This window comes from Podarcis liolepis, assembly GCF_965112155.1.
Source record: "Podarcis liolepis genome assembly, chromosome: 2".
NCBI classification, from domain to species: Eukaryota; Metazoa; Chordata; class Lepidosauria; order Squamata; family Lacertidae; genus Podarcis; species Podarcis liolepis.
Window position 1 is genome coordinate 109218770 of NC_139555.1, and position 17646 is coordinate 109236415.

The window sequence follows — 17646 nt, forward strand, 5'->3', positions numbered from 1 at the left end:
GGACAGTGCATGATGGAAGAGGGGCGGGACAGCTGTTCTGCTTAAGCCGAGCCCCCTCCCCCAGCTGCTTCCACTCTCTAGCCCCCTTTCCCAGGTCAGTATGCAGCAGCCCCACCTTCTCTTTCTCTCTCTCTATGGCAGCTTGCACTCTCTGCCTTTAATCTTTAAGGGAACGAGCATCTGTTCCCTATACTCGAAGCCCAGGTTCCCTCCCTCCTCTCCCCATTGGCTGGGTACTGCAATTATCCCGCCCCCGGAAATATCCTGCCTCCCAGGCGGGGGCTCCCATTCCCGCCCCCGCTGCCCAGGGTCGCTGCTGCTGCCAGGATTTCGGGTGAGTGCAAAGCCAGCGGCGGGGAAGGAGGGAAGGGGCTTGGCAAGGGGTGGGGGGTCCAGGATGAGAAGCCCCGGGACGGGGAGAAGAAGAGAAGGGAGGAAAGGGAGCTGTTTCTCTTAATGGGGCCTTGAAGGTGGAGGGGGGGAGGGGTTTCCACTGTGGAAAGAGAGAAGCTTCCTCCTGCCCGAATCTGGTGCAAAGGGAGTTGCAGGGAATCGGGAAAGGGGAGAGGGTTGGGTATTGCAGACCAGGCTCGCCATAGTAATAATAATAGTAATAATAATATGATATTTATACCCCCCTCATTGTCTGGGTTTCACCAGCCACTCTGGGCGGCTTCCAGTAAAATAAGAAACATCAAAAACATCCAAACATCCAAGTCTTCCGTTTTGTAGAGGAGATGGGGACATGGATTGCTGGATGGCAGAGGGAGAAAGAGGGAAAGATGGGGAGGAAAACAAAGGCAGGGGGGCCAGGCAGGAAGAAGGAAGGGCTGAGGCCTCCTCCAAAGAGCTCTTTGTTCCTTGAACTCCTTGCATAAAGTAGTGGGGGCAGGGCTGGATTGAGGTTTGATGAGGCCCTAAGCTACTGGAGGTAGCTGTCTTTTGTCAACAACAAATTGTTGCTGTTTTTTGTGTTGAATATATGCTATATGGTAATTTATGGACCTAATAGGTATCTAAACAATTTGCACATAGTAGAGTATGTATTTTCTCAAAGTAATTGTTGAACTGAAATACAATTACTAAGAATATTAATAGTGAAATAATTATTAAGCTCTAACTTAAAATTATTTTGTTCTTCATAACAAACTTAATAATGCAAACACATTGGCATTTGGCAGTAACAAAAGTTCCTTTAGAAACACAATTTACAAAGACTCCTAATCTAATCCTAGAAACTTGCTATAATAATAGGTGTAAATATATGATGCAAATTACTAATAATTATAAATAGCATTATTAATATGAAATTAAGTGTTATAACCTGTACAATGCAATTGTAGTTAATACAATGCATTTTTTTATATTAGTATCAATATTACCATAATAGTCCACATTCTTCATTGGGACAGCAGACCTTTGTACCCTGTTACACTTAGTGAGTGTAAAAGACAGTATTTCTAGTAATATGTTGCATTTATAAATAATACCAATACTATACACACCTGTACATAAAAATTATTTTACAGGACTAATTGTATTACTGCATCTACCCAATACCCATTCAATTGTAAAATTTTATCATGATTCATTGTGTACTGTGTATACAAACAGTACACAAACATGATCTAAATTACAATACTTTCCTTCTTGCCTTGCCAAAGCAAAGTCACTGATGATATCATCAAATGATAAACTGCTTAGCTTGTCACTTTCTATGTACATGAGGCTGAAGTAACATAATTTATCTTGAGACATTGTTGTTCAAATTCATTTTTTATCCTCTTCAGCTGAGAAACAGATATTTACAAATGGCAATTTGCAATCATCATTCAAAGAAACATTGTCAGAATTGCTTCTACATTAGGGAATGCTGATTGGACATCGTTGTTGTTGTTTAGTCACTTAGTCGGGTCTGACTCTTTGTGACGCCAGGCACTCCTGTTTTCCACTGCCTCCTGCAGTCTGGTCAAACTCACTTTAGTAGCTTTGAGAGCACTGTCCAACCATCTCGTCCTCTGCATATAAGTTAAATAAGCAAGGAGACAATATACAGCCTTGTCGTACTCCTTTCCCAATTTTGATCCAATCAGTTGTTCCATATCCAGTTCTAACTGTTGCTTCTTGTTCCACATAGAGATTTCTCAGGAGACAGATGAGGTGGTCAGGCACTCCCATTTCTTTAAGAATTTGCCATAGTTTGCTGTGGTCCACGCAGTCAAAGGCTTTTGCGTAGTCAATGAAGCAGAAGTAGATGTCTTTCTGGAACTCTCTAGCTTTCTCCCTAATCCAGCGCATAATTGCAATTTGGTCTCTGGTTCCTCTGCCCCTCCAAAATCCAGCTTGTGCTTCTGTGTTCTCGGTCTGCGTACTGCTTAAGCCTGCCTTGTAGAATTTTAAGCATAACCTTGCTAGCGTGTGAAATGAGCACAATTGTGCGGTAGTTGGAGCATTCTTTGGCACTGCCTTTCTTTGGCATTGCGTTCTAGACTGATCTTCTCCAATCCTCTGGCCACTGCTGAGTTTTCCAAACTTGCTGGCATATTGAGTGTAGCACCTTAACAGTATCATCTTTTAAGTTTTTAAATAGTTCCGCTGGAACGTCCTCACTTCCACTGGCCTTGTTATTAGCAGTGATTTCTAAGGCCCATTTGACTTCACTCTCCAGGATGTGTGGCTCAAGGTTATCAGTCACACTATCTGGGGTGTATGGGACATCCATATCTTTCTGGTATAACTCCTCTGTGTATTCTTGCCACCTCTTCTTGATGTCTTCTGCTGCTGTTAGGTCCTTACCACTTTTGTCCTTTATTATGGTAATCTTTGCATAAAATGTTCCTTTCATATCTCCAATTTTCTTGAATAGATCTCTGGTTTTTCCCCATTCTATTGTTTCCCTCTATTCTTGGCACTGCTCGTTTAAGAAGCCCCTCTTGTCTCTCCTTGCTATTTGTTGGAAGTCTGCAGTCAGTTTTCTGTATCTTTAACTATTTCCCTTGCATTTTGCTTGCCTTTGTCACCTGTGGTTTGTAAGGCCTCATTGGACAACCACTTTGCTTTCTTGCATTTCCTTTTCATTGGGATGATTTTCATTGCTGCCTCCTGTATGATGTTCCAAGCCTCCATCCATAGTTCTTCAGGCACTCTGTCTACCAAATCTAAATCCTTAAATCTCTTCCTCTCTTCCACTGTGTATTCATAAGGGATTTGATTTCGATTGTATCTTACTGGACCAGTGGCTTTCCCTACTTTCTTCGGTTTAAGCTTGAATTTTGTTATAAGAAGCTGATGCTCTGAGCCACAGGCAACTCGAGGTCTTGTTTTTGCTGTATAGAACTTCTCCATCTTTGGCTGCAAAGAATATAATTAATCTGATTTCGATGCTGCCCATCTGGTGATGTGCATGTGTAGAGTCATCTCATGTGTTTTTGGAAAAGAGTGTTTGTTATGATCAGCTTGTTCTCTTGAGAGAACTCTATTAGCCTTTGCACTGCTTCGTTTTGAACTCCAAGGCCAAACTTGCCAATTGTTCCTTTTATCTCTTTGACTCCCTACTTTAGCATTCCAATCCCCTACGATGAGAAGAACATCCTTCTTTGGTGTCAGTTCTAGAAGGTGTTGTAAGTCTTCCTAGAATTGGTCAATTTCAGTTTCTTCAGCACCAGTAGTTGGTGCATAAACCTGGATTACTGTGATGTTAAAAGGTCTGCCTTGGATTTGTCTTCATAGAATTGGTCAAGTTCATTTTGTTGAGCATTGGTAAGGTAAAGGGACCCCTGACCATTAGGTCCAGTCATGGCTGACTCTGGGGTTGGGGCGCTCATCTTGCTTTACTGGCCAAGGGAGCTGGCATTTGTCTGCAGACAGTCGTGTGGCCAGCATAACTAAGCCGCTTCTGGCGAACCAGAGCACCGCATGGAAACACTTCCAAGATGGCGGCGCGCATAGACGCTGCGGCTTAGTGCTCTCCCTTAGCGTTTTGTTTTGTTTGTTTTGTTTTTATTATTTTTACTTGGTCTGAGTATGTCTGGCTGGGCAAGAAAGATTTACAGCAGGCAGGAACTTCTGAAGGTCAGGTTACAGTGTGAAAAAGCTGTAAGAGCTGATTATTTTCGCCCAGATAACGTTCCTGTGGGAGTAGCCAGGTAAAGTCCAACTGGCAGTTAAGTCCAACTGACAGTTCAGCTGCTGTAGGGCGCTGGCTTTGGGATGCCATTTGTCTACACGGGATTTGCACCTTCCTGATTGTGAAGAGGACCGAAAATTAATTCAGCCTTGAACAAGCGAATAAGGAAAGGAGTGGTTTAATGGGAATCTAATAGCCAGTAACCAGATACAAGATATACAAGATGGCAGCGCGCACAGACGCTGTGGCTTAGTGCTCTCCCTCAGCGTTTTGTTTTGTTTTTATTATTTTTACTTGGTCTGAGTATGTCTGGCCGGGCAAGAAAGATTTACAGCAGGCAGGAACTTCTGAAGGTCGGGTTACAGTGTGAACAAGCTGTAAGAGCTGATTATTTTCGCCCAGATAACGTTCCTGTGGGAGTAGCCAGGCCACCGGGCTCTCCATGGATTACTATGCCTCCAGGGAGGAGGCGAAGGCGGCGTAGAGACAGGAGGCAAAAGCGGGGTTGTCGGGCTGGCGTCCTGGTAAGATTGCAGAGGAGTCCATCTAAACCACCGCTCCCTAGCATATTTCTTGCTAATGTGAGATCTCTTACCAACAAGATGGACGAATTGAGGCTGCAGGTAGCAAAGAACAGCCTTGTAAAAGATTGCTGCGTTTTATTTGTCATTGAGACATGGCTTCAACCGTCCATACCAGACACAGCTATTCAGTTGGAAGGCTGTGCGGTACATCGTCATGACCGAGGCATGGACTTCGGAAAAACCAAAGGAGGGGGGCTGTGTGTATATGTGAACAAATGCTGGTCCAATAATTCGAAGACTGTGGGCAGTCACTGTTCACCGGATTTGGAATATGTGGCTGTTAAATGTAGACCAGCCTATCTCCCTAGGGAGTTCACAGCTGTTATGTTAACTGGTGTGTACGTGCCACCAGATGCCAATGCCAACTTGGCTTTGGGATGCCTGCAGGACCTTATCAGCAGCCAGCAAGACAAGTATCCTGAAGCTGTGCACATCATTGCGGGAGACTTCAACCATGTTGAACTTAAAACAGTGCTCCCAACGCTCTATCAGCATGTGAAATGTCCCACAAGAGGGGACAAGACACTGGATAAAGTTTATTCGAATGTAAATCACGGCTATAGGGCTTTACAGCTGCCACACTTGGGCCAGTCCGACCACATGTCTCTGTTCCTGGTACCAGCATATATCCCACTCAGGAAACGGGCTCCCACAATATTAAAATCTGGCCTGAAGGTGCTATTCACCAGCTGCAGGACTGTTTTGAGAGAACCAATTGGGATATTTTCGATAGTTCAGACCTGGAGGAGCACACGGCGGCAGTTCTGTGCTATATCAATCACTGCACAGACACTGTCACAGTAAATAAATCCATCCGGTTTTACCCCAATCAGAAACCCTGGATGAATAGAGAGGTCCAGTGCCTGTTGCGGGAAAGGAACAGGGCTTTCAGGTCAGGCGAGGTGCAGCTTTACAGTGTAGCAAGAGCAAACTTGAGGAGGGGTATTCGACGGGCAAAATTGGATTATAGGCTGAGGATTGAGGATAATTTAAGGAGCAACAACACAAGACAGATGTGGCAGGGGATTCAGCATATTACCAACTACAAACCTAACCTTGGTGCTGTCAACGGTGACCCCTTGCTGGCGGAGGAGCTTAACCTCTTCTTTGCTCGCTTCGAGAAGGAGCCACCTGAGACGCCGGTATTACAGCCACCAGCCCATAGGGGCCCCTCATTCACGGTAGAGGAACATGAGGTGAGACAGGTTTTGAGGATGGCGAATCCGAGGAAGGCGGCTGGACCTGATGGCATCACTGGAAAGGTGTTGAAGGGCTGTGCGGATCAGCTGGCGAGGGTCTTTACTAAGATCTTCAATAAGTCCTTACACCAGTCTATTGTCCCACCCTGCCTGAAGTCGTCAACTATTGTCCCTCTGCCTAAAAAATCCACAATCAGTAGTTTGAATGACTGTAGACCAGTTGCACTGACTCCAATCATCATGAAGTGTTTTGAGAAACTGGTGCGCCGTCACATTATTTCCTGTCTTCCATCAACTTTTGACAACTACCAGTTTGCATACAGAGCAAATAGATCCACAGAAGACGCCATCAATACCACTCTCCATGCTGCTCTGTCCCATCTGGAGCAGCCGGGGAGTTATGTGAGGCTGCTGTTTGTGGATTTTAGCTCTGCTTTTAACACTATCCTCCCCCATAGACTGGTGTCCAAGCTAGAGGCGATTGGACTCTCCAACTCCACCTGTCTCTGGGTTTTGGATTTTTTGTCAGAACGTTGTCAGAGGGTTAGAGTAGGGTCACACATGTCCACAGCCCTTAGCCTTAACACCGGCTCACCACAGGGTTGTGTGTTGAGTCCCCTGCTCTACACTCTCTATACGTATGACTGTACAGCCATCTATTCCAGCAACAAAATCATCAAGTTTGCTGATGACACTACGGTGGTAGGGCTCATTTCAGGAGGGGATGAGTCCGCCTATCGGGACGAGGTGGAGCGGCTCTGTGTTTGGTGTGGAGAGAACAATCTGGCTCTTAATACGGCTAAGACCAAGGAATTGGTGGTGGATTACAGAAAAAAAAAGGCGGACATTCAGCCCTTGTATATCAACGGGGAACGGGTGGAGAGGGTGGCGGAATTCAGGTTTTTGGGAGTAGCTATCGATCAGGGCATGACTTGGAGCGCACATACCACTGCTCTGGTGAAGAAGGCCCAGCAGAGAATTTATTTCCTCAGACTTTTAAAGAAGAACAATCTGAGTGAGAGACTGCTGGTGTCCTTCTACCAAGGCTCCATAGAGAGCATTCTTACATACTGTATTTGTGCTTGGTTCTCCAGTTGTACAGCTAGGGAGAGGAAGGTGCTCCAGAAGGTCATAACCACAGCCCAAAGGATTATTGGTCATCCTCTCCCATCTTTGGAAGAACTGTACGGTTCCCGTTGTCTTAGGAAAGCAAATAACATCCTGCAGGATTCATCTCACCCGGGACACGGTCTGTTTGCACTACTGCCTTCTGGCAGGAGATATAGAAACATCAAGTCAAAGACAAATAGACTGAAAAACAGTTTCTATCCAAGAGCTGTGGCCTTTTTGAATGCTGTAACTCGATAGTGTGACCTGGGAGTTTGATGGGTGTGGTGTGGGTGTGGCTGGAATGTGGTTTGTTTGGTTGTTGTTGTTTTGCTTTTGTTGTTTTAAGGGATGGCATCCAATTTCGTTGCACTTTGTGCAATGTTGCACTTGTGTAATGACAATAAAGAATCTATTCTATTCTATTCTATTCTATTCTAAGCCGCTTCTGGCGAACCAGAGCACCGCATGGAAACACCATTTACCTCCCCGCTGAAGCGGTATCTATTTCTCTACTTGAACTTTGATGTGCTTTCGAACTGCTATTTTGGCAGGAGCAGGGACCGAACAACGGGAGCTCACCCCATCACAGGGATTCAAACCGCCAACCTTCTAATTGGCAAGTCCTAGGCTCTGTAATTTAACCCACAGCGCCACCCGCGTACCTCAGCATTAGTAGTTGGTGCATAAACCTGGATTACTGTGATGTTAAAAGGTCTGCCTTCATTTGTATCAAGATCATTCTATCATTAGGCGCACAGCCCCCGTGGGGGCCGGCTCTCCTGGACGCTGTCTCTGATCACGCGAACCGGTTGCAGGAGCTCGAAATAAACAATTAGAGAGAAGCAAATGCACATATTTCGAGTGAAGATCGGGAGTTAAGACTGCTAATTGAAGTGACCTCTGTGAAGTAGAGTGATGGGCTGGATTCAACAATATATCAAGAAGAAGATACATCAAAGGGTCGGTATGTCAGAACGGGACTGAAAGGGGGGGGAACCTTTCTTTTTTTATCTCATGTGAGTACCTAACAACCCTCCCCCCAAGAAGAATCGTTGCAATTACTGATTACAAGCAGGATGATTGAGATCTGTGTGGAAATAAATTACTAATCAAAGACATGGCTTGTGGAATATTGGAAAGGAATGAAAGGCCTTTGTGGTGCAGTTATAAAAAGAGATTTGTTAGGGCAGGCCTGCATACAGGATTTATGATCGAAGGGAACAGACCATGGCTTGTTATTACATCGAACTGTGAGTTTGACCTGGCAGAACCCCCTAAGAAGATTGAGGAGAGACTGACAGGTCTGCGAGAATTAATGGACAGGCTTTAAGAATGTTTTGTACGGAAGTGTGGAAATGGCGTCTGTCTGTATTGAATATGGCTCTTGGAGGAATGGAAAATCCACACAGGATATAACAGCGTTTGTTTTCAACCCGCTTGTGGAGACTATCAGAGGTCACAAAGAAAGGAATATATGACAACAATAAGATGAGGAAAATAATAAAGAGAAGATGGAATAGAACTGAGAACTGTGAATACCATTTGGACAGAACTATGATCATTAAAGCAGCAGCAAGAGAGATGTTTGGATCCCTTTCTGAGCTCGAAGCATGGGTGCCCCCAACAAAAATTTAAAAATTTGGCTGTGTAATTTGGAATTAATGTGATTTGATTGGTTTGTTAATAAAAATTATATTGAAAGAGATCATTCTATCATTTTTGAGATTGCATCCCAGTACAGCTTTTGCCACTCTTTTGTTGACTATGAGGGCCACTCCATTTCTTCTATGGGAATCTTGTCCACAGTAGTAGATATGATGATCATCCAAATTGAATGCACCCATTCAGGTCCATTTTAGTTCACTGATGCCCAGGATGTCAATACTTATTCTTGCCATCTCATTTTTGACCACATCCAGCTTACCATGGTTCATGAATCTTACATTCCAGGTTCCTATGCAATATTTTTCTTTGCAGCACTGGACTTTCCTTTCACTTCCAGGCACATCCGCAACGGAGCGACCTTTCGGCTTTGGCCCAGCTGCTTCATCAGCTCTGGATCTACTTGTACTTGTCCTCCGCTCTTCCTCAGTAGCATGTTGGATGCCTTCCTACCTGAGGGGTTCATCTTCCAGTGTCATACCTTTTATACGACCATGGAGTCTTCTCGGCAGGGATACTGGCGTGGCTTGCTGGTTCCTGCTCCAGGTGGATCACGTTTAGTCAAAACTCTCCACTTTGACTTGTCTGTCTTGGGTGGCCCTGCACGGCATAGCTCATAGTGTCTCTGAGTTATTTAAGCCCCTTTGCCATGACAAGGCAGTGATCCATGAAGGACACGGTCATTAAATATTACTTGGTACAGATCCTGATGTGTCAGATTATCAAATCATCTACATATTCTTATTGTCTTTCCTTACTAATTATTCTTCCATCCAGTACTTCACATTTTAATCTAGGCATATTAGCATATCTTTTTTTGAGCAATATTTTGCCATATATTCATCAAAACATTTCCACTCCTTTTTAAATTTTTGATTCGACTGATTTCTTATTATCGCAGTTAATTTTGCCAGAATTAAATATTCATTTAGTTTACAAATCCATTCCTCCTTTGTGGGTATAGTTTTTGACTTCCACCTAGCAGCAATCACTATTCTAGCAGCTGTACCTGCCTACGGAAAAATTCTCTCTCTCCCCCCCCCCCCCGTGGTATCTCATCATCTGTCAATTCAAGGAGATATGTCTCTGGTTTCTTTGTTATTGATATTTTCAACATCTTCTTTAGTTCTTTGTGTACTACTATCCAAAATTTATTAATTTCCTCACAACTCCACCACATATGTGGTCCAGGCATTGGTATTTATATAATTTCAAACAAAGCATTTCTATTTCAACCAATCATATACATCAGAGATGTCCAAGCGCTGGACTGCAATTGACAGGTACACCTCTGTGTTGTTTTGGGTCGATTGTGAGACCTTTGAAGGCCGCGCCCCCTTTCCGCAAGAACTTCTGCATATGCTCCTATTTCTGTTTTTGCTTGTTTTAATGTTTGTTGTTGCAAAAAGAATTAAATTTTTATTGCATCCCCCGCCTCCTTAAAAAAGTCCCTTTGCAGTTGCACGTTCCTGATATTCATCATTACCTCATTTTATTATAATACAGTGGTGCCCCGCAAGACGAAATTAATTCGTTCCGCAATTTTTGTCGTCTAGCGAATTTTTCGTCTTGCGAAGCACGAAATCCCATAGGAATGCATTGAAAATCAATTAATGCGTTCCTATGGTCAAAAAAAGTCCAAACAAAGCCAAATTTGGTACAACAACAGTTTATTAACTGCTCTTTAAAGTCACACATACTGTAAAGAGCAGTTCAAAAATTGAAGGGAAAATAAATTAACTTTATAAACAAAACATGTCTTTGTTTTTAGAAAAAGAAAACAAAGTCGCGAGACGTTTTCGTCTTGCGAAGCAAGCCCATAGGGGAAATTCGTCTTGCGAGGCAAATCGAAAACGGAAAAACCTTTCGTCTAGCGAGTTTTTTGTCTTGCGAGGCATTCGTCTTGCGAGGTACCACTGTACACACGCGCAACGAGCACTGGCAATTTCTGCTGAATATGTTCTGATGCCTACCGCGTTCTGTTATGTTGTGTTGGTGTGCATGTTGGGAACCTGTGTTACATGCAGCCATTTGCATCATATAGCAACTCATGTTCCAGCTTTCAGCTGTATCTTTGTGATGCTCATATTAGCTGTATTTCTGCCCCTATTGGGGGGCGGCAACTTGCAAAATAATCAGTTTCATAAAGCACAGGCTACCATAACTTCTGTATTAGAAGCACACTCAAGGATTTACAGGGGTACACATTATCACATTTATTGTGGCCCTTTGGGCAACTGCCACAAGGCCACTACTGCCCATACCATGCCAGCCTTGGGAAGGGAGAAGGGACAGGCAGATGGAAGGAATTGCCAAAGGTGTTTGAAAATGGGTGGAGGCTCTTGGGAAGCGGGTGCCCAATAGGGGATTCTACAGGGTCAAAAAAATCCCTGCAGGGGCTCTGAGACTCCCTTGACTTCTTCCTTCCTCCCAGGAAGCTACAACTTGCCTTGGCTTATTTGCTTCTCAAGACGTTGAACCTGCAAACCTGGTCAGGATGGACAGAGGAATATGGACAGCTGACCTGCTCAAGCTGTCTCCTGCATCCCTCCCTGCAACCTCTGATCATCCCCTCCCAGGGCCCTCGGAGAAATCTGTTGAGTTCCAGGGGAGAGGAGATGGGGACATGGATGGCTGGATGGTGGAGGGAGAAAGAGGAAAAGATGGAGAGGAGACCAAAGGCAGGAAGGGCCAGGCAGGAAGAAAGAAGGGAGGGAGGGGTGAGGCCTTTTTTAAAGCAGCTCTTTGTTTTTGGAATCCCTTTCATAAAGTAGTGGGGGCAGATTTTCTTCCTCTGTGCTTTTAAATCTCTGGTGTTATTTCCACTGCAGGATTAAGTGACGAAAATGATGTTGCACACCAATCCAGGAAAATGGGTGAAGGGGGCTATGGTAATGCTTCCCGTCATTATGTATTCTTCATATATTTAAATAGTTTATATTACTTTTATTTTTTTAAAGACTGGATCAGAGTGATACATTCCACCAGCAGAAAAATACAGTAGATGCATGCACCTGCCCAGTTTGGTGTGCTGTCGGGACAAAGGACCTGTTATCATGATACACAGTTCATGTGGCTGGAGGCTCTACACATAGGATTGGGCATATGAAGACCAAGTGGCACCAGCTTTCCTAATCAAGAGTCCCCTTTGTCAGACTGCAGCCCACAAAAGCTTAAGCCATAATACATTTATGTGCCTTTCAGAGCTGCAGAAGATGAATAAACAGAAGCATAGTTAATCTATGGACTTCTATCCTACTGGAAACAGTGACTGCCAGCAAGTTGGATATCTTGAAAAAAAGGGATTAGGCTGGTGTCTGCGCTTGCGGTCCTTGGCAATAATGCTTCATTATACTAGTTTCTGGAAAGCACAGGAGAGCAGAGGGCTCTTGGCCTGAAATCTTGCTTGCTGGCTTTTGCTTGGCCACTGTGAAAACAGGATGCTGGACTAGGTGCGCCTTTTCCCAATCCAGCAGGCTCTGTTTAGGTTCGAATATGTTGTAATATTTTTACACTTACATGTTACATAAGAACAGTTCAGTTTTACTTCTTACTCATAGGGGAGACTGCTATTGGAGCCTGTGATCCTTTCCTCACTTGAAAAAGAAAAAGACAGATGTTTCTCATAAGCCAGTTCCACCGTAGATCTCTATTATAAAATGATGGTGCTTTCTTAAGTGTGAATGGAGTGATCGTGGGTTTCTCTTGCCATTATCTCATCTGCATTCCTAAAAATTTGGAACATGGAGAGGACAGTTGAGAATGGAGAGGGTGTTAAAATAAGAGAAGGTGCACATGGGAATCGACATGTGTTCAGTTCCTTTATTGTCTTTCATAGAAGTCTAACAGGATTCTCTCTCCCCCGCCCCCACTCCCAAACAGGTGAGGAAGACGATGGTCAGAATTCTACGGAGCCATCTGTGAATTCATTGGGAAGAACAAAGAAACAGTTTAAATGCAGGGAATGTGGAATGTGCTTTAGTCACTGTGGAAGAATGAGGATACATCAACGAACTCATACAGGGGAGAAACCATTTAAATGCATTGAATGTGGAAAGAGCTTCAGTGAAAGTGGTAACCTGAGAAGACATCAACGAACTCACACGGGGGAGAAACCATTTAAATGCATTGAATGTGGAAAGAGCTTCAGTCATAGTGGAGACCTCAGAACACATCAACGAACTCACACGGGGGAGAAACCATTTCAATGCACTGAATGTGGAAAGAGCTTCAGTCAAAGTGGAAACCTTAGAACACATCAACGAACTCACACTGGGGAAAAACCATTTAAATGCATTGAATGTGGAAAAATCTTCAGTCATAGTGGAGAGCTCAGAAAACATCAACGAACTCACACTGGGGAAAAACCATTTAAATGCATTGAATGTGGAAAAATTTTCAGTCATAGTGGAGACCTCAGAACACATCAACGAACTCACACGGGGGAGAAACCATTTAAATGCATTGAATGTGGAAAAATCTTCAGTCGTAGTGGAGACCTCAGAACACATCAACGAACTCACACTGGGGAAAAACCATTTAAATGCATTGAATGTGGAAAGAGCTTCAGTTGTAGTGGAGCCCTTAGAAGACATCAACGAACTCACACGGGCGAGAAACCATTTCAATGCACTGAATGTGGAAAGAGCTTCAGTCAAAGTGGATACGTTAGAATACATCAACGAACTCACACTGGGGAAAAACCATTTAAATGCATTGAATGTGGAAAGAGCTTCAGTCATAGTGGAGACCTCAGAACACATCAACGAACTCACACGGGGGAGAAACCGTTTAAATGTATGGAGTGTGGAAAGGGCTTCAGTCAAAGTGGAAAAGTTAGAATACATCAACAAACTCACATGGCAGAAACGATTTAAATGTATGGAGTGTGGAAAGAGCTTCAGTTGTAGTGGAGACCTTAATATTCATGAACGAATTCACACAGGTGAAAAGCCATATAAATGTATGCAGCGTTCAACTCAAGTTTCACTATTTAATTCACATCAAGAAACTCATAAAGGCGGAAATCAATTTTAAATACATGGAACCCATGTGATGTTCTGGTTTTTGTATTTAAATTTGTATACACACATATATATATTAAAGTAATGAAGGTCACAAATACTTGATGTACAAAAGATGTTGCAAGTTGTTGCTAGATAAATGGGGGAAGTGTGAATATGGAATGTTCAAGGTTTGTGATGAATCTGTTGAGTTTTTACTCTGCCCTTCACTGCCAAAATGATGGGCTGCCCTTGTCTTGTGGATCAGCATCTGTCAGGCTTCAGGGAATTGGCTTCCTTCCCCCGTGGCCGTAGATAAGCAGAACAAAGGAAAAGGAGTCTTCTTACCAGTTAGAAACTTTAATGATCCTAGTGAGAGGACAAAAACCTGTCTTCTAGGAATGGCGGTGCTCCCAATTAAGAGGTCCACCCCCTTTCATCCCTAGTCACCCCCGTCACTTCTGCGTCTCGTAACCTCAGCTCATACACTCTGTGCTTTCTGTCCTGCCACATTCGCAACTCCCCTTGAACTTAGGGAAAGCAGAGGGATGCTTTCCAGACACAGTGAATCTGTTAACTCTCTCTCTTAATGTTTCTTCTGCAAGGTGTTCCCCATCCAGTATTTCCCAGCTTCTCCCTTCTGAACTATGTTCCTCTGCAAACCACTGTTTCAAATCTATACAGTCCTCCTGCTCCTGGGAAGATTCAGGGGGAGGCTCCCACGAATGTGCCTCAGTGCAGCTCTCCTCAGCTGGGTCCCTAGTTAGGTTTTGGTTTAGGGGAGAAAGCATGGGCCTGGCCCTTGGGTGGGGGCGAGGGGAGAAGGGAAGAGAAGTAGAGGGGATGCTTCTTTTTCCGCACAAGGCTAGTTCTTGTTTCTCCCAAGTACGCACCTGTAATCAGTGAGCGTGCATTTAGCAGGAGTGCATCCCTTTGTCTCATAGCCTAAGCTGCTTCAGGAGGCATTAGGGCGAAGCGTGTGTATCACACATGTGCTGTGAGAGCAATGGTTAAGATTAAGTTAATTGCAACCTTAAACACACTTGGGTCCCATTAGAGAGGATCCTCATGAGGCCAGAGGAACATTGCCCGGCTGTGAGGTGTAATGTCCACCACTCGCTGCAAGGCCTTTCCCACCTGGCCGAGGGGGTGGGGTGTAGGGATGATCGTGGAGTGGGCAGTGGGGTCCGGAGGGAGCACACTCCCCACCAGCAGGCAGCCACAGTCTGCCTGCACGCGTGACCTTGGGGTGCGGGGCACCCACCCCCCAGACAAGCCACAGCTGTCTGAACATCGTTCCCTCTGTCTAACCTTTTGCGGTCTCAGTACTCTGCGGTGTCCTGTCTGTAACCTTTGTCTCTGAGACCTTTTGTCTCCTTTGTCATACACTGTGCAAGGGGAAAATGACGCGGTGGAAACAGGTGCCAAAATAACTTTGTACCACCCCACGATCTCGGCACCGGAAGATGTGCAAAGGTCACAGCCCAAAATGTATCTGCTTGGGTTTGCATATTTGTCTCAATAAAAGGAGGCTCCACAGGGCTGGCTGGCAGCTTGCATGCAGCTCACCTGTGTGCAGCTCACCTGCATTATCAACTCCCTGCCTCATGTCCTTCAGTGGGGCCCAGACTCACCCAGCCCTATGTTAAATTTGTATTCTGTAGTTGACCTCCTTTGCAATGTTTTATTTTGAAATCTTTTTAGATAATATTTTAGATTTCTGATATGTTGCTTTGGATGTATACTCTCACCCTGTCCTGAAGTTCTCACCCTGGGCCAGCAGGGGGATACTGTAGATAGTTATGCAAATGAAGTATCGAAAGTGACGTTCAGTGATTGGATAGTTTTAGAAAGTTGCAACAGTTACGATTGTTCTGGAGCTCTATATAAGCAGGCTGGCTGAGCTCAGTTCAGTTCTGTTCCATCTTACAAATAAAGAACTGCTTTGGAAGAATCGCTGTGTTGTCTGATATGTTCGCCCACAACCTAACAGTGGTGACGAGGATGGGATCGATGGACATCAGAGCACAGCCAGATGCGGCCATCCTCTGAGCTGAGCTGAATCACTGAGCAAAATCACTGAACAGAACCAATTCAGAGCTGACTGTTCTGGCTAGAGCACTGTGTTCCATCCATCGCCCTTTACGCCGGCATCAGAATCATGGCTTCACTTGTGCCTCTACCGCCGTTTCCGCCAGCCTCTGAATCATCGGACTCCTACCTCGCTCGGTTTGACTGCTACTTCCAAGCCAACGAGCTGACAGCAGTATCATGTATCAAAGGAACGGAAGGGGGGCCTATTCCTCAGCCTCTGTGGGCCTGAGGTGTTCGAGACGCCCCGAGCATTGGTTGAGCCTGAAGCAATCCAGGCAACACCATGGGACACGATTCAAGAGAAGCTCTGAAACCACTACGCACCAAAGCCGTCCAGGATTGCTGCCTGCCATGCGTTCTCTTCGAGTGAAAATAAATTGCCGTCCAGTCACTCTTCCCTGTGAGAACTCTGCCGGGAAAAATGACCTGGCAAGATAGCAGAGTAGCAGCAACGGTCCTGCTTCCGTGTGAGAATAGGGATAAATCAAGTCCAGAGACAGTCCGTTCTAATCTCTAGTAGCTTTATTTACAGAGCAATAAATTTCCATCAGACACCATCAGAAACTTCGGCCATTCTCCGTGCTTTCCAAAAGCACTCTCACAGCAGCCTCTAAGTTGAGCTGCTTCTCTGTCCGTTGCAGAGACAGATCTGAAGAGCGTCAGAACAACATCCTGTGACGCACTTCACTGCATGGAGCTCCTCCCAGCTCCTCCCAGATCCAGATATAGGACACCAGTGAGTTTTAACCCTGTCAGTTCCAAACTCCACACGTTCTACCACCGGAACCAGGCAGAGGGAGAGTCAATCAGCAACTACAACCCCGCCCTCTGACAGGCTGCAATGCATTGCGAGTTCCGAGACTTAGACGATGCCCTGATGGATCGAATCATCTGTGGGGTCCAGCACATCCATCTGCAACGGCGTCTCCTCGCCAAGCCAGACCCCACGCTACAGAAAGCCATTGAGGAGGCTGTGGCCTCGGAAGCTGCTGAACGCTCCGCCCAGGAGATCTGCAAGTCCAGCAGCCCGCGTCTTGCTAGGAAGCCAGTTCCAGTGCATCACGAAGAGGCCAGCAGTGATGAGGCATCCTCCAGTGAAGATGATGACGTGCACCAGGCAAAGCGGGAACGCAGGAAGTTCCAACAGAAGTCCAAAGGCCAACCGGAATGTGCCGGCTGCGGAGGCAACCATTCCCGTGCCAAGTGTCAATTCAGAGAATCCATCTGTCAGACGTGTTCCAGAAGGGGCCACATCGCTAAGGCCTGCCGATCGGCTCCGTCTGACACCCCCCCTTTACCGACTCCAAGTCTTCACTCCAATCTGCCAAGGAAAGCTATTTCGCTCTCACCAACTGCCACTGCCCATCTGGAACCACGATTGGCCAAACCGACTCGCCTACGCGACGCAAGCTGAACGTCACGGTGCTCATTGAAGGAGCTCCATGTGACATGGAGATCGACACTGGGTCTGCCCTGTCCATCATGTCTTGGAGCACCATCAAAAGACTGGTACCCAGAGTGTCCAAAAGGCAACTCGACTCTCACTGTGTACACCTGAGAGACTACCAGGGAAACGACATTCCCGTGGTAGGCGTTGGCCGGTTCCGGATTGCCTTCAAGGATTTTTCGGGCCTGCTCTGACTGGTGGTGGTCGAAGGTCAGCGGCCAAGCCTCCTAGGGCTAGGCTGGTTTGATGCCCTCGGCCTGGAAGTCACCGGCATCAACTGCATCTCTAACGCAGAGACTGAGGGTCTGGTCAAAGACTTTGCCAAGGTTTTTGATGGCACTTTGGGGCAATATACAGGTACGCCCATCTCCTTTAGCCTTGATCTACAAGTCGCCCCCATCAAGCTAAAGCAACGCTGGGT

At 45.4% G+C, this 17646-nt stretch overlaps 1 protein-coding gene across 1 annotated transcript in view; it reads left to right on the forward strand.

The window, feature by feature from the left end:
• The first annotated feature begins 254 nt into the window (after positions 1 to 254).
• LOC310701226 (uncharacterized protein) overlaps positions 255 to 17646 on the forward strand; it is a 98943-nt gene continuing 81551 nt past the window's right edge. The window contains exons 1-3 of the mRNA XM_083491788.1: positions 255 to 334; positions 11513 to 11572; positions 12564 to 13348. Of these exons, the coding sequence (XP_083347914.1) occupies positions 11554 to 11572; positions 12564 to 13348 (804 nt within the window). The 5' untranslated portion in view covers positions 255 to 334; positions 11513 to 11553. The remainder of the gene's footprint in view (positions 335 to 11512; positions 11573 to 12563; positions 13349 to 17646) is intronic.